Source organism: Seriola aureovittata, chromosome 6 (assembly GCF_021018895.1).
Source record: "Seriola aureovittata isolate HTS-2021-v1 ecotype China chromosome 6, ASM2101889v1, whole genome shotgun sequence".
Lineage (NCBI taxonomy): Eukaryota > Metazoa > Chordata > Actinopteri > Carangiformes > Carangidae > Seriola > Seriola aureovittata.
The window spans coordinates 1,305,954-1,319,710 of NC_079369.1; the positions used below are offsets into that span (position 1 = coordinate 1,305,954).

Sequence of the window (13,757 nt, forward strand, 5' to 3'; positions counted from 1 at the left end):
GCAGTCATTCCTGTAATTACTTGTGTGTGGATGGTGGCGGGAGGAGGTGGCAGATGTGAAGTCTCTGGAAGCAAATCTGTGTCACCAGATAAAGAAATCAACTGAACAGTTATTGATTTGGACACAAATGTGTTTCAAATTTTAAAGGTTGTGAATTTTTACCACTGACTTTGCATTAAAATTAAACATCGTGTCTTTTTTATCGTGTCTCCTCGGTGTGTTTCTGCCCGTCTCATCCTCCTGCCTCTCCTCCTCCTCCTCCTCTCAGATCCAGCGCGCTCTGGTGAGGAACAACCAGACCCAGAGCTTCTCTCAGCGCCAGGCTCTGCGGCTGCACCAGGGCCTGGTCACGAGCACCGCCGAACAGGTAGCACCCGTCTGTGTGCGCTTTACCTTTTATGAGGGTGTTTTATGTGTGTTTGCGCTGGTAACGCTCCGCTGCCTGTCTGTTTCCAAGGTGATGGAGCGCCTGTGTGTGCGTGTCCAGCAGCAGGTGTGTTTGCTGCGAGGTGTCGGGGAGATGGAGGATATTCAAGCTGCTAAACAAGTGCTAAAAGAGGCCAGGAATTCCCGCGCTGTGAGTGGTGTGAAATGTGTGACTGTAGTATTTCATTTACTGTTGCTCTGACTCTGAACGGATCCGTCCTCTCTGGTGCCCCCAGCTCTACCCTTCACTGTGTGAGCTGGCTCATGTGCTGTCTGTGGACGGGCCGGTGCGGCAGAGACTGGACTCTCTGGCTGGGGAACTCGCCAAAGCTGCAGATAAGGAGCTTCAGGTAGCAGCTAACAGCCTCTTTTCACAGCGCCGTCCTCAACAAATGAGTGAGTTACTGATAACCAGCATCCGTTGCAGGTGATCGTGGACTCGATGGTGTCCCTCTGTCGCGAGCTCTGTCCTTTATCTTCTTCTGCGGCGGAGAGGTTGAGTCCTCCGCTCTCGTCCGTCTCCGAGCGCGTGTCCATCCCTCGCTCTGCCATTCGGACCGCCCTGATGGAGAGAGCAGCGCAGGACATTCACCGAGCCTTAGAGTAAGAGAGGGATCTGGAGAAGGAAGAGGGCGGAGCGGCAGTGATGGGTCTGAATTTGATAAACAGGTTATTGATTCGATCTCATTTTTACCAAACTGTTTCCCGTCTGTCTCTCCCTTCCTTCTAACCCAATCTCCTGCAGAGAGGTGAAGCTCTCAGTGGTTTCCTATCTCACCAACTCCATCGTGGACCAGATCCTGCAGGAGCTCTACGCCACCCATAAGAACCTGGTAAATACAAAGCACTTACTGTAAAAGGAGCTGAGTGTGTGAGAGTCACTGTGTGTTTGCCAAAAGGTTTAAGAGCGCTGTCTGTCTCAGACCCGGCAGGTGTCCCACCTCAAGCGGTGGGACGGGACGTGTGAAGACGGGACAGGCTGGAGGTTTAACAGGCACAGAGACTCTCTGGACATCACAGACGAGGAGCTCGGCACCAGCATAGTGAGTGTAGTGACGTGTTTTCTGTTTGTCACGGTCTGATGACTCAAACATCCCAGTCGCTGAGCGGCAGTCATGAGGATGAGGAAAGCAGCGTCAGTGCTTCCTATCTTATCTATCTTTAGTGTAACACTGGACTTTCCATTACAAAAAGGAAAGGAGACAAATGCCGTCCCACAATTCTTTGCTGCAGCAACATTTAAAGCGACGTCGTAGTTTCTCCGCAGCAGAGCCACGTAAATGTAGAAACAACAGAGCAGCTACTACCAGAACTAGATTGAACTACATTTCTTCATCATCATCATGAAGAACAAACATATTGAATTTATAGTTCATATCTATTTATTTATTAATTATTCCAATGGTTTGTTTTGTTTTTGTGGTTAAGAAAGGAGGATTTTTCATCCATCTAGTTTAAGTGCAGTCAGATTCTTTTCTTAAGTCCTGTTGAATTCTTTTCACATCTTTCCTTGACCTCATGATGTTTTCCATGGAGGAGAAGTGTTTAGGAAAGGAGATTATTTTGACTTTTCACGTTTAATTGGAAAGATATCGCGAGAAGAGAAAACCCAACTTTATTCACATGACATCACTCAGTGGAAACACAGAACATTCGCAATCATGTTTTGTCGACTTCTCTACTTTACGCAAAACTGCAACGGAAACTCTGCGACTGTCGGTGTCCATGTTTTTAAACTCGTTTCTGTAACACGATGTTATGATGAAGGTTATTGGGTTTTTTTTTTTATTTGTTTTTGTAATATTTTCAAGTTAAATTAGTAGTTTCACATGATCAATAAATTCATGTTGTCGCATTAGATAAAGTCTAAGACAGAGGTCGATTTCATTGACAGCTGCAGTCCGGCGCTCTGTGGTTGTTGCCTCTCTGTGTCTCTCTGATGGTTTTTCTTTCTAGAAATATTTCATAGAGATTAAAATGAACATTATCTCTTAAGCTGTCTCTTGCCGCTATAAAAGAAATAAGAACAAGCTCAGAAAAGAAGAAAAAAAGTCGGCCACTTTTTTTTTTTTACCACACTGCTTTGAGCATTTGTTTCATCCCTTACAGCCTCTGTGTGTAAATTTGCATTTCCATCACAAAATATTGTTTTACTTTCCTCCAACTCTCTCCTCATGTATTATTCCAGACTTCCCCAGATAACCCCAGGCCTGATTCTCACAGTCCAGTAGTTCCTATTGTATAATCATGATATTAGATGTTCACCCTCAGACTTCTATGGAATTAATGAATATGTTAAATAAATTAGCTTCACTCTCCTCTTTGTGTTTACCATATAAATAAACCTGAGCACTACCACTAACCAAAGTGATGCCGCTCAGTTTTGGGCAGTGATGGATTTTCCCGCCGGGTTTTGGCATTTCAAACATCACCCTGACTTTCTTGACACGATCACTTCAGGTAAAGGTCAAGATTTGAAAAACCCCAACTCCTCCCCCAGAGACATTTCACCAGTGCTTTGGAGGATGACTTGTTGTCAGTTCAATTGTGTTTTGGCCTTTCGCAGTTTTTCACTGACGCAAAATATTTATACAACAGATCATTCATTTCTTATTCCTTTCTAAAGTGACGTTGACCTTAAGAACGAGAGACTAATACAGTATTCAGCCAAGGATAATGTTTCATATAAGTGGAGAAAACAGTTGAAAATCACTTTGGTCTTGATTTTCTTAAAAGTCCAAACTAGAGTTTTTCATGTTTTCATCAGGTTTTCTTGTCCCAACACTTTTTCATTTTCTACATTGTTAGTTTTTGGCTGGACTGCAACAGCAAGGCTGACTGACTGACTGACTGACTGACTGACTGACTGACTGACTGATCACATTTCCACACCTGCTCAGTGGAGTGCCGAGTCACAGTCTGAGCTGCTCTGGTTTCCCGGCTGAAGCGGCAGGGAAGAGGAGGAGCACTTCCAATACACTGAGTCTCACCTCCATTACAGTAAAGAAACTACTTTGATTCCATGTGTCATTATTACTAAAGGAGGCAGAGGAATAACTAAACATAAGACACACCGAGCAGAGAGAGCAGGAGAGAGAGAAGTCATTGGTAACGAGGCTTCGTACTAACGACTATGACCAACTCCACATATCAAAAAGAGGGAGTTAAACATGAAGACCTGCCTCTAAGAAAAGTCTCACTCTGAGTGTAATCGAGGCAAAACCTGAAAAAATAACTACAATAAAAGAAAGATATTCTGTCTCTTCTAAATCCAGCAGAAATCACAGCTCAGTCTTTTTCTTTAATTCTTGGTGTGTGTTTGGTGATTTGACCAGAGGCCGTCCAGACATAGACTGTTGATTATGTTTGACCTCAGTTGCAGTCATTGGTCCCAGGTCTAACGCTCAGTGACAGCGCCCCCCCCCCCCCCCCTATGATGTCTTAACTTCAAACATCCTGTGATTCCTACACCATATGCCTGCTGGCATTTAACCTCCACAAATCAAGTTATCTATATACATGATACCCTCTGATCTAAAAGTGATGATGTAACTGAAGTTAAATTGCATTGATTTGATTAGTCATGTACTCTGTGCCACCATGCAGCACTGTATAGATCACCAAAGGTTTCTCATTTTCTCTCTATCACTATATCTAAGTCTGAACTTTTATGGATCTCAACTTCCATATTCTCCGCTCTTCTAAACGTCTTTCCTTTTGTTTTATAATACATCCTTAAATTCATGGCTTGGGATTTTATTTTTTTAATATATTCTCAGGGCAATCTTTTGATGCCTCGCTCCTCCCTCGTTCCTGGTTTTCACACCGGTTTTTACTGGTTTTAGTTCTGTAAGCTGCTACCACTTTTGCTCATCACAGTAAAAGCTTTTTTTCTACACGTTTCTCAATTGTTCTTTATCAGCAAATGAAAACTGAACCTGAAGATAAATCTTGAATGTTGCCACTGTGGCAGGAATGTAGGGGAAGCAAAGTGAACCAGAAAAAGAATAAATTGCAAATCCCTGTAGACTAGCTAAAAGAGCAGCTCAGTATTTACAGGGAATCAGGTAAAACTGTCGGAATAAACTGTTTCTCTGACATTATCTCAAGAATCATCCACAGGCCCGGGGGCCCTTTTCATCACTAACACTTCAGTCATTACCCTCTCATACACTTCTAGCCTTGATGTCTCCTCCACAGCTGGTGAGGAATTTAAAACATTTCTGTTTGTAAAGCTTAAACTGTCAGAGCCCTCGTTCGTTCAACACCTCAGTATTTTACAGGATGATCCTGCTGATAGAGACAAGTTGAAACCAATTTCTTCTGCCCTCCAGAGTTAATCTTAAAATACCTTTTGGTTTCAGCGTTCAGCAGGTCTCTCACCATCCCATTTCAAACAATCAGCAGTGCAATCACTCTTTACAAAACAGCTTTAAATCATTTTCATCCAATCTCCAAACTAACTAGCATCTATATTTGGGGGAATTAAACCAATCACCCCTTATGATGGTGTTAAATGATCTGCTGACTGTTAAAATGGGCCAGAGTCCCTCAAGGATCAATCTTAGGCCCCATCACTTTCTCAATTTACATGCGTCCTCTTTAAATTATTCAGACATAATTTGGGGCAGCTGTGGCTCAAGAGGTAGAACGGGTCGTCCACTAATCAGAAGGTCGGTGATTCGATCCCCAGCTCCTCTAGTCTGCATTTTAAGGTGTCCTTGAGCAAGACACTGAACCCCAAATTGCCCCCCATGTGCAATCGGTGTGTCGAGGCATATGTGTGATAGAGATATGCTGTATGAAATGAGTGTGTGATTGGGTGACTGTGACTCGCAGTATAAAGCGCTTTGAGTGATCATTAACACTAGAAGAGAGCTATATAAATGCAGCCCATATAGTTCTGTTCAATGTTACGCTGATGATGTCCTGTTTTATATCACAGTTAAACCACAAAGGATGTGTAATTCAAAGACCCTTACTGTACCTGTATTTAGCATATCTATGTAAATGCTTACATAAAGATGCTAACATGCTCACAATGACAATGCTGATGTATCCAGTATGTTGTTTACCATGCTAACATTTGCTAATTAGCACTACAGATAAAGTACAGTTGAGGTTGATGGGAATGTTTTTCAGGTGTTTGGTCATAAACCAAAGTATTGGACTAAATTCAAATCTTTTTTATTATTATTTTTCTTTGAATATTTTTATTTTTCACATTTATTTGAACAATTTTACAGAACTAGATAGATAGATAGATAGATAGATAGATTTATTGTCATTGCATTAAAAACACAACAAAATTAAGTTTGGCAGCAATCCCCTTGGCAGTATATGTCAAAATAAATAAAGACTAAAATCATTTTAAAAAATAAATATATACCAAAATAGAATATTTATAAAAACATTAGGCCGACAATGGTATCTCCCTAAAAGAGTCTTTGATTAATCACAGACAGCTTGTTATGGTGGTGTCAGTGATGTTCCTATAGACTCTAGATAAAGCTGCCAGATACTCAGAAAGCTCTTTTCTTTTCTTAAGCTGTGACCTTTTCAAGATGGATTCAACTGTTCGTTTCTGACAACCATCTGTCACTGGGGAAAGGGGAACCAGATTTCCATGTCACTGCGTTTCCTGGTCACACACAGAGCAATCTTCATAAATTTAATTCTAGTTGAGGATCTGTTGATGTTTGTAAAATTTCCTATTGAGCAAAGTTCAGTATCTAATGAGGCAAAATCCTTAATCCTTATCAATTCCCTATTTTAAATTGTTTCTCTTGTTACTTTGAGTCTCTCAAATTGGGAACAAACAAGAATCCATGTTTGTCTGAAGACGTCTGTCACATATATTTATCCTTTTTTAATTTATGTATTTAGTAGTATTATTATTATTATTATTATTATTATTATTAATAATAATAATAATAAGAATACATTTTATCCTCTAACCTCTTTTATTGAAGAACTGATACGTGTGATGTAAAATTTCCAATTTAAATTAATTTAAAAAAAGCTCCAGTGATCTTGGTCAAGGTGTCACAGAGGTTGAGCCTCACCTTAGTACAGAGCCAGGTACAGTGCAGGAGCCCGACCTCTGAACCACATCTGGACTAATTCAAATCTTGACCTAATGATTCGTAGTTAATCCCTCTGAATCTTTCTTTGTGATCTTTCAGGAACAGGATCATTACAGCAGTTAGAGTCAGTTTCCTGCAGCTGAGAAGATTTTCTGTAATGAAGTGTGTGTTTGGGATTTTGTGTCGTCTATTTTCACACGATCTGTTTGTCAGCCTTCGCCTGCAGTTTGAGCAGCACTCTGCTCAGCACGCCAACTCCTCTGACAAAAACACTGATTGGCCAGATTGAGCGTTCGTCCCACTCAACATGTTTACCTGTTCCTGCTTACTCTTCCCTCCGTATCTCAATATACTTCTCTCCGTCTTTTTCCTCCCAGGACACAATAGCCATTAAGAAGCGCAGCTCGAGAACAAGACGAATACGACCCGTCTCCACCCGGCTGAGTGAGTACTGCAGCGTATCCTCTTATCCTCCTGTCTCCCCTCTTTGCTGTCTAGCTCCGGCCCCATCCTGTCTCTTTCAGTAGTGTGTTTTCTTTCCAGTCTTTTTTCCCGTTGCTCCATCCGAGAAGTCTGTTAATAGCTGTTTTAATCTGGCCCGAGTCGAGTCTGAGTCCCTTCATCTCAGTGCCGGTCGTTTCAAATGAAATGACTTTGAAGCGGAAATGATGGCTCCCTGTAATTCCCCCCATCTCGCTGCCATCAGGTCTGTGTGACGACTCCAGCTCCTCTCCACCCCCCTCTGTGCCATCGTACTCATCGCCGCTGTCCCGCTCGGCATCCTGGGAGGGCCTGTCAGAGCTGCCAACACAGGGCCTGCCTCTCCATCACGTGACGAGGGTTCGGCCGAGACCTCCGCGGAGACACAAAGGAGGACACATCGCTTCTGAGACGGTATCTGTCTGTCCGTCTGTCTGTCTAATGTCTAATCCATTTGTTGTTTCATACAGAACATTTACAAATAAAATCCACTGCAAGAGTGAGCAGCCCTCTCTAAAAGAGTGTGTGTGTGTGTGTGTGTGTGTGTGTGTGTGTGTGTGTGTGTGTGTGTGTGTGTGTGTGTGTGTGTTTACAGCACTGCAGTGAAAATGGAGGAATAAGCCCTCTTGATGACGGACTCCCAGACTTCTATACAAAACGAGTTCTCCCTGACAGGTGAGAGGTTTTTCTTTCAACTACAAATCCCATTTCCGTAAAAAAAATTTTTTCTGAAGCAGACAGTAACTTTAGATCCACTCATTACTTTAGACATCCACCACGCTTTGAAATTCAACTTGCAGACTTCAAACTTGCCTGAGATAGGTGATCCATCACTGTTGGTTATTGTCGCGATGCAGCTGTGAGCACAGAAACTCTCCTTATTCAACCATGTCCAAGAGAATTACCTTCTCACAGCAAACACAAGAAGAAGAAGAAGAAGACAGGATTACTTACTTTATCTCTTCTGGGTTTAATTTTCCAGCAGCATAGTTAGTCAGTTAAAGGTCTACAATCAGCACTTACATCTGAGGTGTCGGAGCGTCCCTGAATGCAACAGTAACGAGCAGAGTTTTCTAAATAGTTTGAATAACGATGATTTTCCAGTGTACTGAAATGAAAGGTTCAAATGATAGAAAATCACTGTAAAGATGTGGGATGCTGCGGCAGCATTGGCAAAACAAATCTTTACCGAAGGTCGCAGTCGGAGAATTACACAAGATGAGTTTATATAAAAGATGAGTTTATATAAAAGTCCAATAAGAGGATTTTTCATCCATCATTATAAAAATGACTGTGTGTCACAAAAGGGAGAGAAAGCCAAGAAACAACAAAAGACACAATATAAATGGATAAATGACTCTATTATAGGAGGTGAGTGTGATGCTGACTGGTTCTCACATCGTCCGCATCCGCATGAATCCACATACATTTCATTACACTTTGAAGTTGCACATACAGTATTCAGGAGTCATGTTACACTCATTTTAACATTAATATTTCAGTTAAATTGAATCTTAATTCAATAAAGCTTCAAGCAACATGAGATTTCTAATGAAATCAAACAGATGATTTACTGACACACAGTCACAGAAAAAAGAATAAAACTGAACGTGTTTCAGTCGATATAAATGAATGATTCTCTCTGACTTGTTGTGAGAATCCCGCTGAGTTCTTACATCTTCATGTTCTTTTATATCCATAATTCAACAAGGTTGTGTTTCTCTGACGAATGTGTTGTCTGTCTTTGAAGTAATCCCGTGGAGGAGTTCTGTCAGTTTGTTCGTTCAGATCCAGATTCTCGATGAATCCGTCGTCTCTCAGATCGTCGGTTAAACGATAAACGCTGTTGCCCCTTTGATGATTAGTGGAGGTGGAGCCGGTGGTTTGACGGCTCTGTTGGTGTTTGCATGTTGTGGATCAAAGGAAGATGTTGGTCTTTGTGTTATTTGATGTGTCTGGTGTCGTTAGCAGCTGGTGGTTTCATTACGGGTTTTCTCAATCGCTTTGATGCAATCCACACATCAGAAACGTCATTCTCACAACTCTTAACCTTTAGAGCTCCGAGGGCGTTTTCTCCATTTCTACATTATTTCTTAAGTTCACCTTTTAAAGGGTTCTTGCATATAACATATAATATAACAAGTGTTTCATGTCACAGTTCTCAGGACAGTCTCAGCTCTCTCTGCCGTGACGCCACGAGTCAAGAGATCATTCGGCCCAAATACTGAAAAATTGAAGCCTGGATTTTAAAATTCTTCAAATCTCTTGTGAAAACGAACCTTTACTGAAGTGGATGGATTGAAATGTTTTCACCAAAGTCTATAGCTTCATAAAGATAAAGCAACATGTGAGTAAAATAGTAGATAAATGCCTAAAATGAAGTTTTTGTAATATCGAGTCGTCGTGTCGTCTTGTCTCTACTTTAACCAGATTTTAGAGGCTGTGAGTCGCGTACGATCTCACAAGAATATATAAACATTTAAACCATATTTCTACTCTGTGTCATCACAAAGATATTAATAAAAACATCCATCCACCTCAGGGTTAATGCAGTTCTCAAAACAGTTCATCATGACTTTTCTCATTGTGTTGATTCATTCCTCGTCTGACTCTGACTCATGGAAACAGTTTGTGCCGTCGTCAGATAGAATCACACACTGTCACTCACTGTGATACCGTCCTGCAGCTTCAGTGTTTTCAATCAAATCACTTCAAACTGTCTCCAAATATGTATGAAAGAGCAAGTCACACACACACACACACACACACATATATATTCACATTTACTGTGTGTGGTGTGAATTCACTCTTCTATAAATGATGCTGTGTTCTAAGTTTGATGGAATATTTTTCTTTGTCTATTTTCCGATGCATAGTTCCATGTTTAGCGTTTTTGCATTTATATTAACTATATATATATATATATATATAGTTAATATATATGTATTCTGTGTATTCTGTGAATTTATAGATTAAAGTTTTTACAACTGCTTTCAAAACTCTTCAAAAATTGCACAAACAAAATGCAAAGTGCCACAAATCTGCTGCAAAAACATGTAAAAATCACGTATTTGCATCAAATGCCAAAAACCTTTTTCATTATAGTGAATTTCTGGATTTATCATGTTCTAAATCTAAAGCTCCTCTGTCTTCCACAGGCTTGTTTATACACGTTACTGTTGTAACTGCAGTACAGAGCTGGGTCTGAACATGTTTTTACTCTGTGTTTTAGTGTCAGGTCATGAACCTCTGGAGAAAAGGTTTAATTCACTGGTGACAGTGTTGAAGTGACTGACGTCATGTTTCAGTCGTTTTACAGGCTTTTTGTCTCGTGTGAGTTGCATCAAAGCGACTGAGTAAAACTGCATTAAGTGTAAATAGTTCAGAGTTAATGAGCCAGAAGAAGCAGAACCTGCAGTGTGAACCTTTAAAATATACATGCAGTGGTTTGATGACCTTTATTTTGACGGAGCTGAATTCTTATCAGATTAATGTTGCTGCAGATCATCAGGTAAAACCAACGCTTCTAATAGGATTACATTTGTAATATAATATAAAAGAAGAGCACTCAGATAAATCACAGTGTACCGAGAGACGTAGCCTAGCAACGCGCAAAATGCAAGAGCAGAGCAGAAAAACAGCGGACGTGGACGTGGAGGACTGGAACGACATCCAGTCAGAGATGAGTCATGTGTGGACAAACAAGATGTGTGTTCAGGACCGGACTGTGTGTCTGACATTCAGCCTCTCTCTCTCTTTCAGCCAGCTGTCCTCTCTGCACAAAGCTCACTCCCTGAGGAGGAAGAAGAGGAGAAACATGCTCGCCATCTTTGGCTTCCGTAAAAACCGCAACCAGACTCTGTCCGGTCAGGGTCCCCAGGAGTCTGAGGCAGAGAGTTATGGAGATTGGTGTCACACTGTTGCTACAGCACCCACAGGGTTTGTGTATGAACACACACACACACACACACACACACACACACACACACACACACAGAAAATCGATTAGTATAAGAAAGGCATGGCCTTGACTGCCCGTGTGATGAAGCAGATAACAATACTCCACATCTGAAAAGACTCATTCTAACTCCACATCTTCACATTTCTTCTGGGGACAATCAGCAGAACTGAACTGTGTAAAGACTCCAACATGTATCTCTGTAAATCTCCCTGGTTTCTTTGTTGATGAGAGGAGAGGCTGATAGCAGAGTGTGTGCACAGACGTCGGCGACAGACTCTGGATCCAACAGTCAGCAGAACGATGGGAGACGAACACGCTGCATGTCGAACACAGATTAGGACCGAGCTGAAGAGATGCTTGTTAATTAACTCTTCTCAGAGCTCGTTACATTTTGAATTTGTGGGGATATTAGCAGACTAACACCTTCAGTTTCCTTCAACTTGTTTTTCCAGGACCGCCACGGAGAACGTGTACACGTTCCTCCAGCCGCCGAGGTCCTCCGCCAGAGTGGGATCTCCTGGAGAAGGGGCTGATGGGAAAATGAACGATCACCAGGGGAAAAATACTCTCGTTCTGAGTCCGCCGCCGGTGCCGGGCATCCCTCACCCAGGCGGGGGGGGGGGCAAACACCCCTTTTATTCTCCCAGAGAGGTAGAGTCAGTGCGACCCACTGCTGCTGTCCATGATGAAGGCCTGTTGTTGTATTATTGGACATGATATCTCAGTAACACCTTGACAGAACTTCTTCAATATTGGCACAAACATTCACCTGGACTCAAGGGAGAACTGATTAGATTTTGGTGATCAAAGGTCAAAGGTCAAGGTCAGTGTGACCTCACAAAACATGGTTTAGGCCGCTTGAATGCGGTACCTCAAGACCACCTCGAGGAAATCTGTTTAGATTCGGCACAAAATTTCACTTGGACTCATGTTGGTGATCAAAGGTCAAAGTTCAAGCTCACGATGACCTCATGTTCTTGTGAGGGAGAGAGGAAATTTCATCACTTCCTGTCACACTATGACATCACAAAACATGTTTTTTAGTCATAACTCACAAATTCATTCATTAATTATGACACAATTTAACTCCTATGTCTGTAAGGATAAACTGAAGTGACAATATTTCATATCCAAAAGGTCAAAGGTCAACTTCACTGTGACATCATCATGTTCTGTAAAAACACTCCTGCTGTTATTCAACACTGTGACGTGTTTCCTGTAACCGGCTGGTTGACGCAGGAAACGACGGCGAGGAGCTGATTGTAGTTGTTTTGTGTTTGGACAGAGAGCAGAGGGAGACGCTGTGTTTGATCAGCCGCTGCAGACAGACAGGTACTGGGCGGACGACAAACAGAGGACATCCGAGGTGCTGCAGGCGGACAAGCAGTGGATGGCGGCGAGGCAGAGCGATCAGCAGTTTGACGACAGGCTGCAAGAAAGAACTTCCACAGATCCCAGAACGGCCGACAGACAAACGGACAGTTTCTGGACTGAGAGCAGACATCCAGACAGACACGTGGACAGACAGTGGACTGTTGACAGACACACCCAACGGCAGATTGACAGGAAGATAGAGAGGCAGTGGATGGGCGGTCGACAGATAGACAGGTCGTGGTCGGAGAACAGACACGCGGACGTACAGGTGGACAGTCAGTGGACAGAGAGCAGACATCCGGGCAAAAAGATGGACAGACAAGTGCCGGCGCTTCACTTGGCTCAGAGGCCGCTGCCTCCGTACCCGGCGGAGAGGACGCCTTCGCCAAAACAGGAAGCAGACCCTCTGAAAAGCTCAGAGGCAGACTGGCATCAGCAGGACGCACAGGGAGACAGACTCATGAGTCCGGACGCTGGTGGAAGGTTTACAGAAGGATGGAGAGGCAGCGCAGCAGGAGGAGGAGGAGGAGGAGGAGGAGGAGGAGGTCGGGCTGCTCCCTCTGCATCTAAACCCGACCCCCCGCCACAAAGCAGCAAACCCAACCTGTCCAAGCTGAGGCAGAGACATCGGCTGGAGAGCTCCGACGCTCTACCAGGTACCTCACTGTCATCCTCGCTAAGGTGCCGCCGGTCAGAGAGATTTCCACACCTCCAGCTGACAGCCACTTCTTTCTCATTTGCAGGTACAGAGGAGGAAGCAGAGCCAGAGAGGGATCCTGGAAAGATGGAAAAGAAAAGAAGAGATTCAGAGAGTCAACCTCCTCCGATTCCAGAAAAGGTTTGTCGTCCACTGGTTTCTGTAAATCCTGTTGATCTCTTTGTCCCTGTGGTTCGTTCACGTTCTCTCTTCTGATCTGACATGCAGCCAAAGACGTCCTCGTATGTGACTTTTCCAAAAGAATCAGCCATTGAGAGGAACTTACCTCCTCCTCCTGTGCCGCCTCCTGTTTTCAAGCCATTGCACGGATTACCAGACAGAGCTGCAAGTCAAGGTACCTGCTCCGAGAGAACACACACACAACCAGAGAACGTATCATTACATAACCACCAACAGCATTAAATCACTATAGGAGTCATTCTCTTTGGTGTATAACTTCACATTCACATTCCCCTCATGGAAAACAAGGTTCAGGTTCCTGCCTCACTTTGATTTTACAGTAAATCACTTTTGATCAAACTATAATTGATTCTGACACCTCTCCAGGTGAGAAGAGACACCTGGAGCCTGTTCATGTTGTTGCTCTGGTTTATCTGTGAGTTACACTGCTTTAATAACAGTATCACAAGAAATACTTTTATACATTTGGGAAATACACTGATTCACTTCTTTCTTGAGAATTAGCTTTAACGTAGCTTAATTTAGCTTAGCA

General features: G+C 42.8%; 1 protein-coding gene across 4 annotated transcripts in view; it reads left to right on the forward strand.

Moving 5' to 3' along the window:
• LOC130170564 (capping protein, Arp2/3 and myosin-I linker protein 3-like) overlaps positions 1-13,757 on the forward strand; it is a 59,492-nt gene that overhangs the window by 43,538 nt on the left and 2,197 nt on the right. For all 4 annotated transcript variants that reach the window (XM_056378004.1, XM_056378002.1, XM_056378003.1 and 1 more), the window contains 14 exons: positions 269-367; positions 458-577; positions 663-776; positions 854-1,029; positions 1,172-1,259; positions 1,350-1,469; positions 6,890-6,956; positions 7,219-7,406; positions 7,588-7,667; positions 10,755-10,931; positions 11,406-11,604; positions 12,239-12,983; positions 13,071-13,165; positions 13,253-13,379. In XM_056378004.1, the coding sequence (XP_056233979.1) occupies positions 269-367; positions 458-577; positions 663-776; positions 854-1,029; positions 1,172-1,259; positions 1,350-1,469; positions 6,890-6,956; positions 7,219-7,406; positions 7,588-7,667; positions 10,755-10,931; positions 11,406-11,604; positions 12,239-12,983; positions 13,071-13,165; positions 13,253-13,379 (2,395 nt within the window). The remainder of the gene's footprint in view (positions 1-268; positions 368-457; positions 578-662; positions 777-853; positions 1,030-1,171; positions 1,260-1,349; positions 1,470-6,889; positions 6,957-7,218; positions 7,407-7,587; positions 7,668-10,754; positions 10,932-11,405; positions 11,605-12,238; positions 12,984-13,070; positions 13,166-13,252; positions 13,380-13,757) is intronic.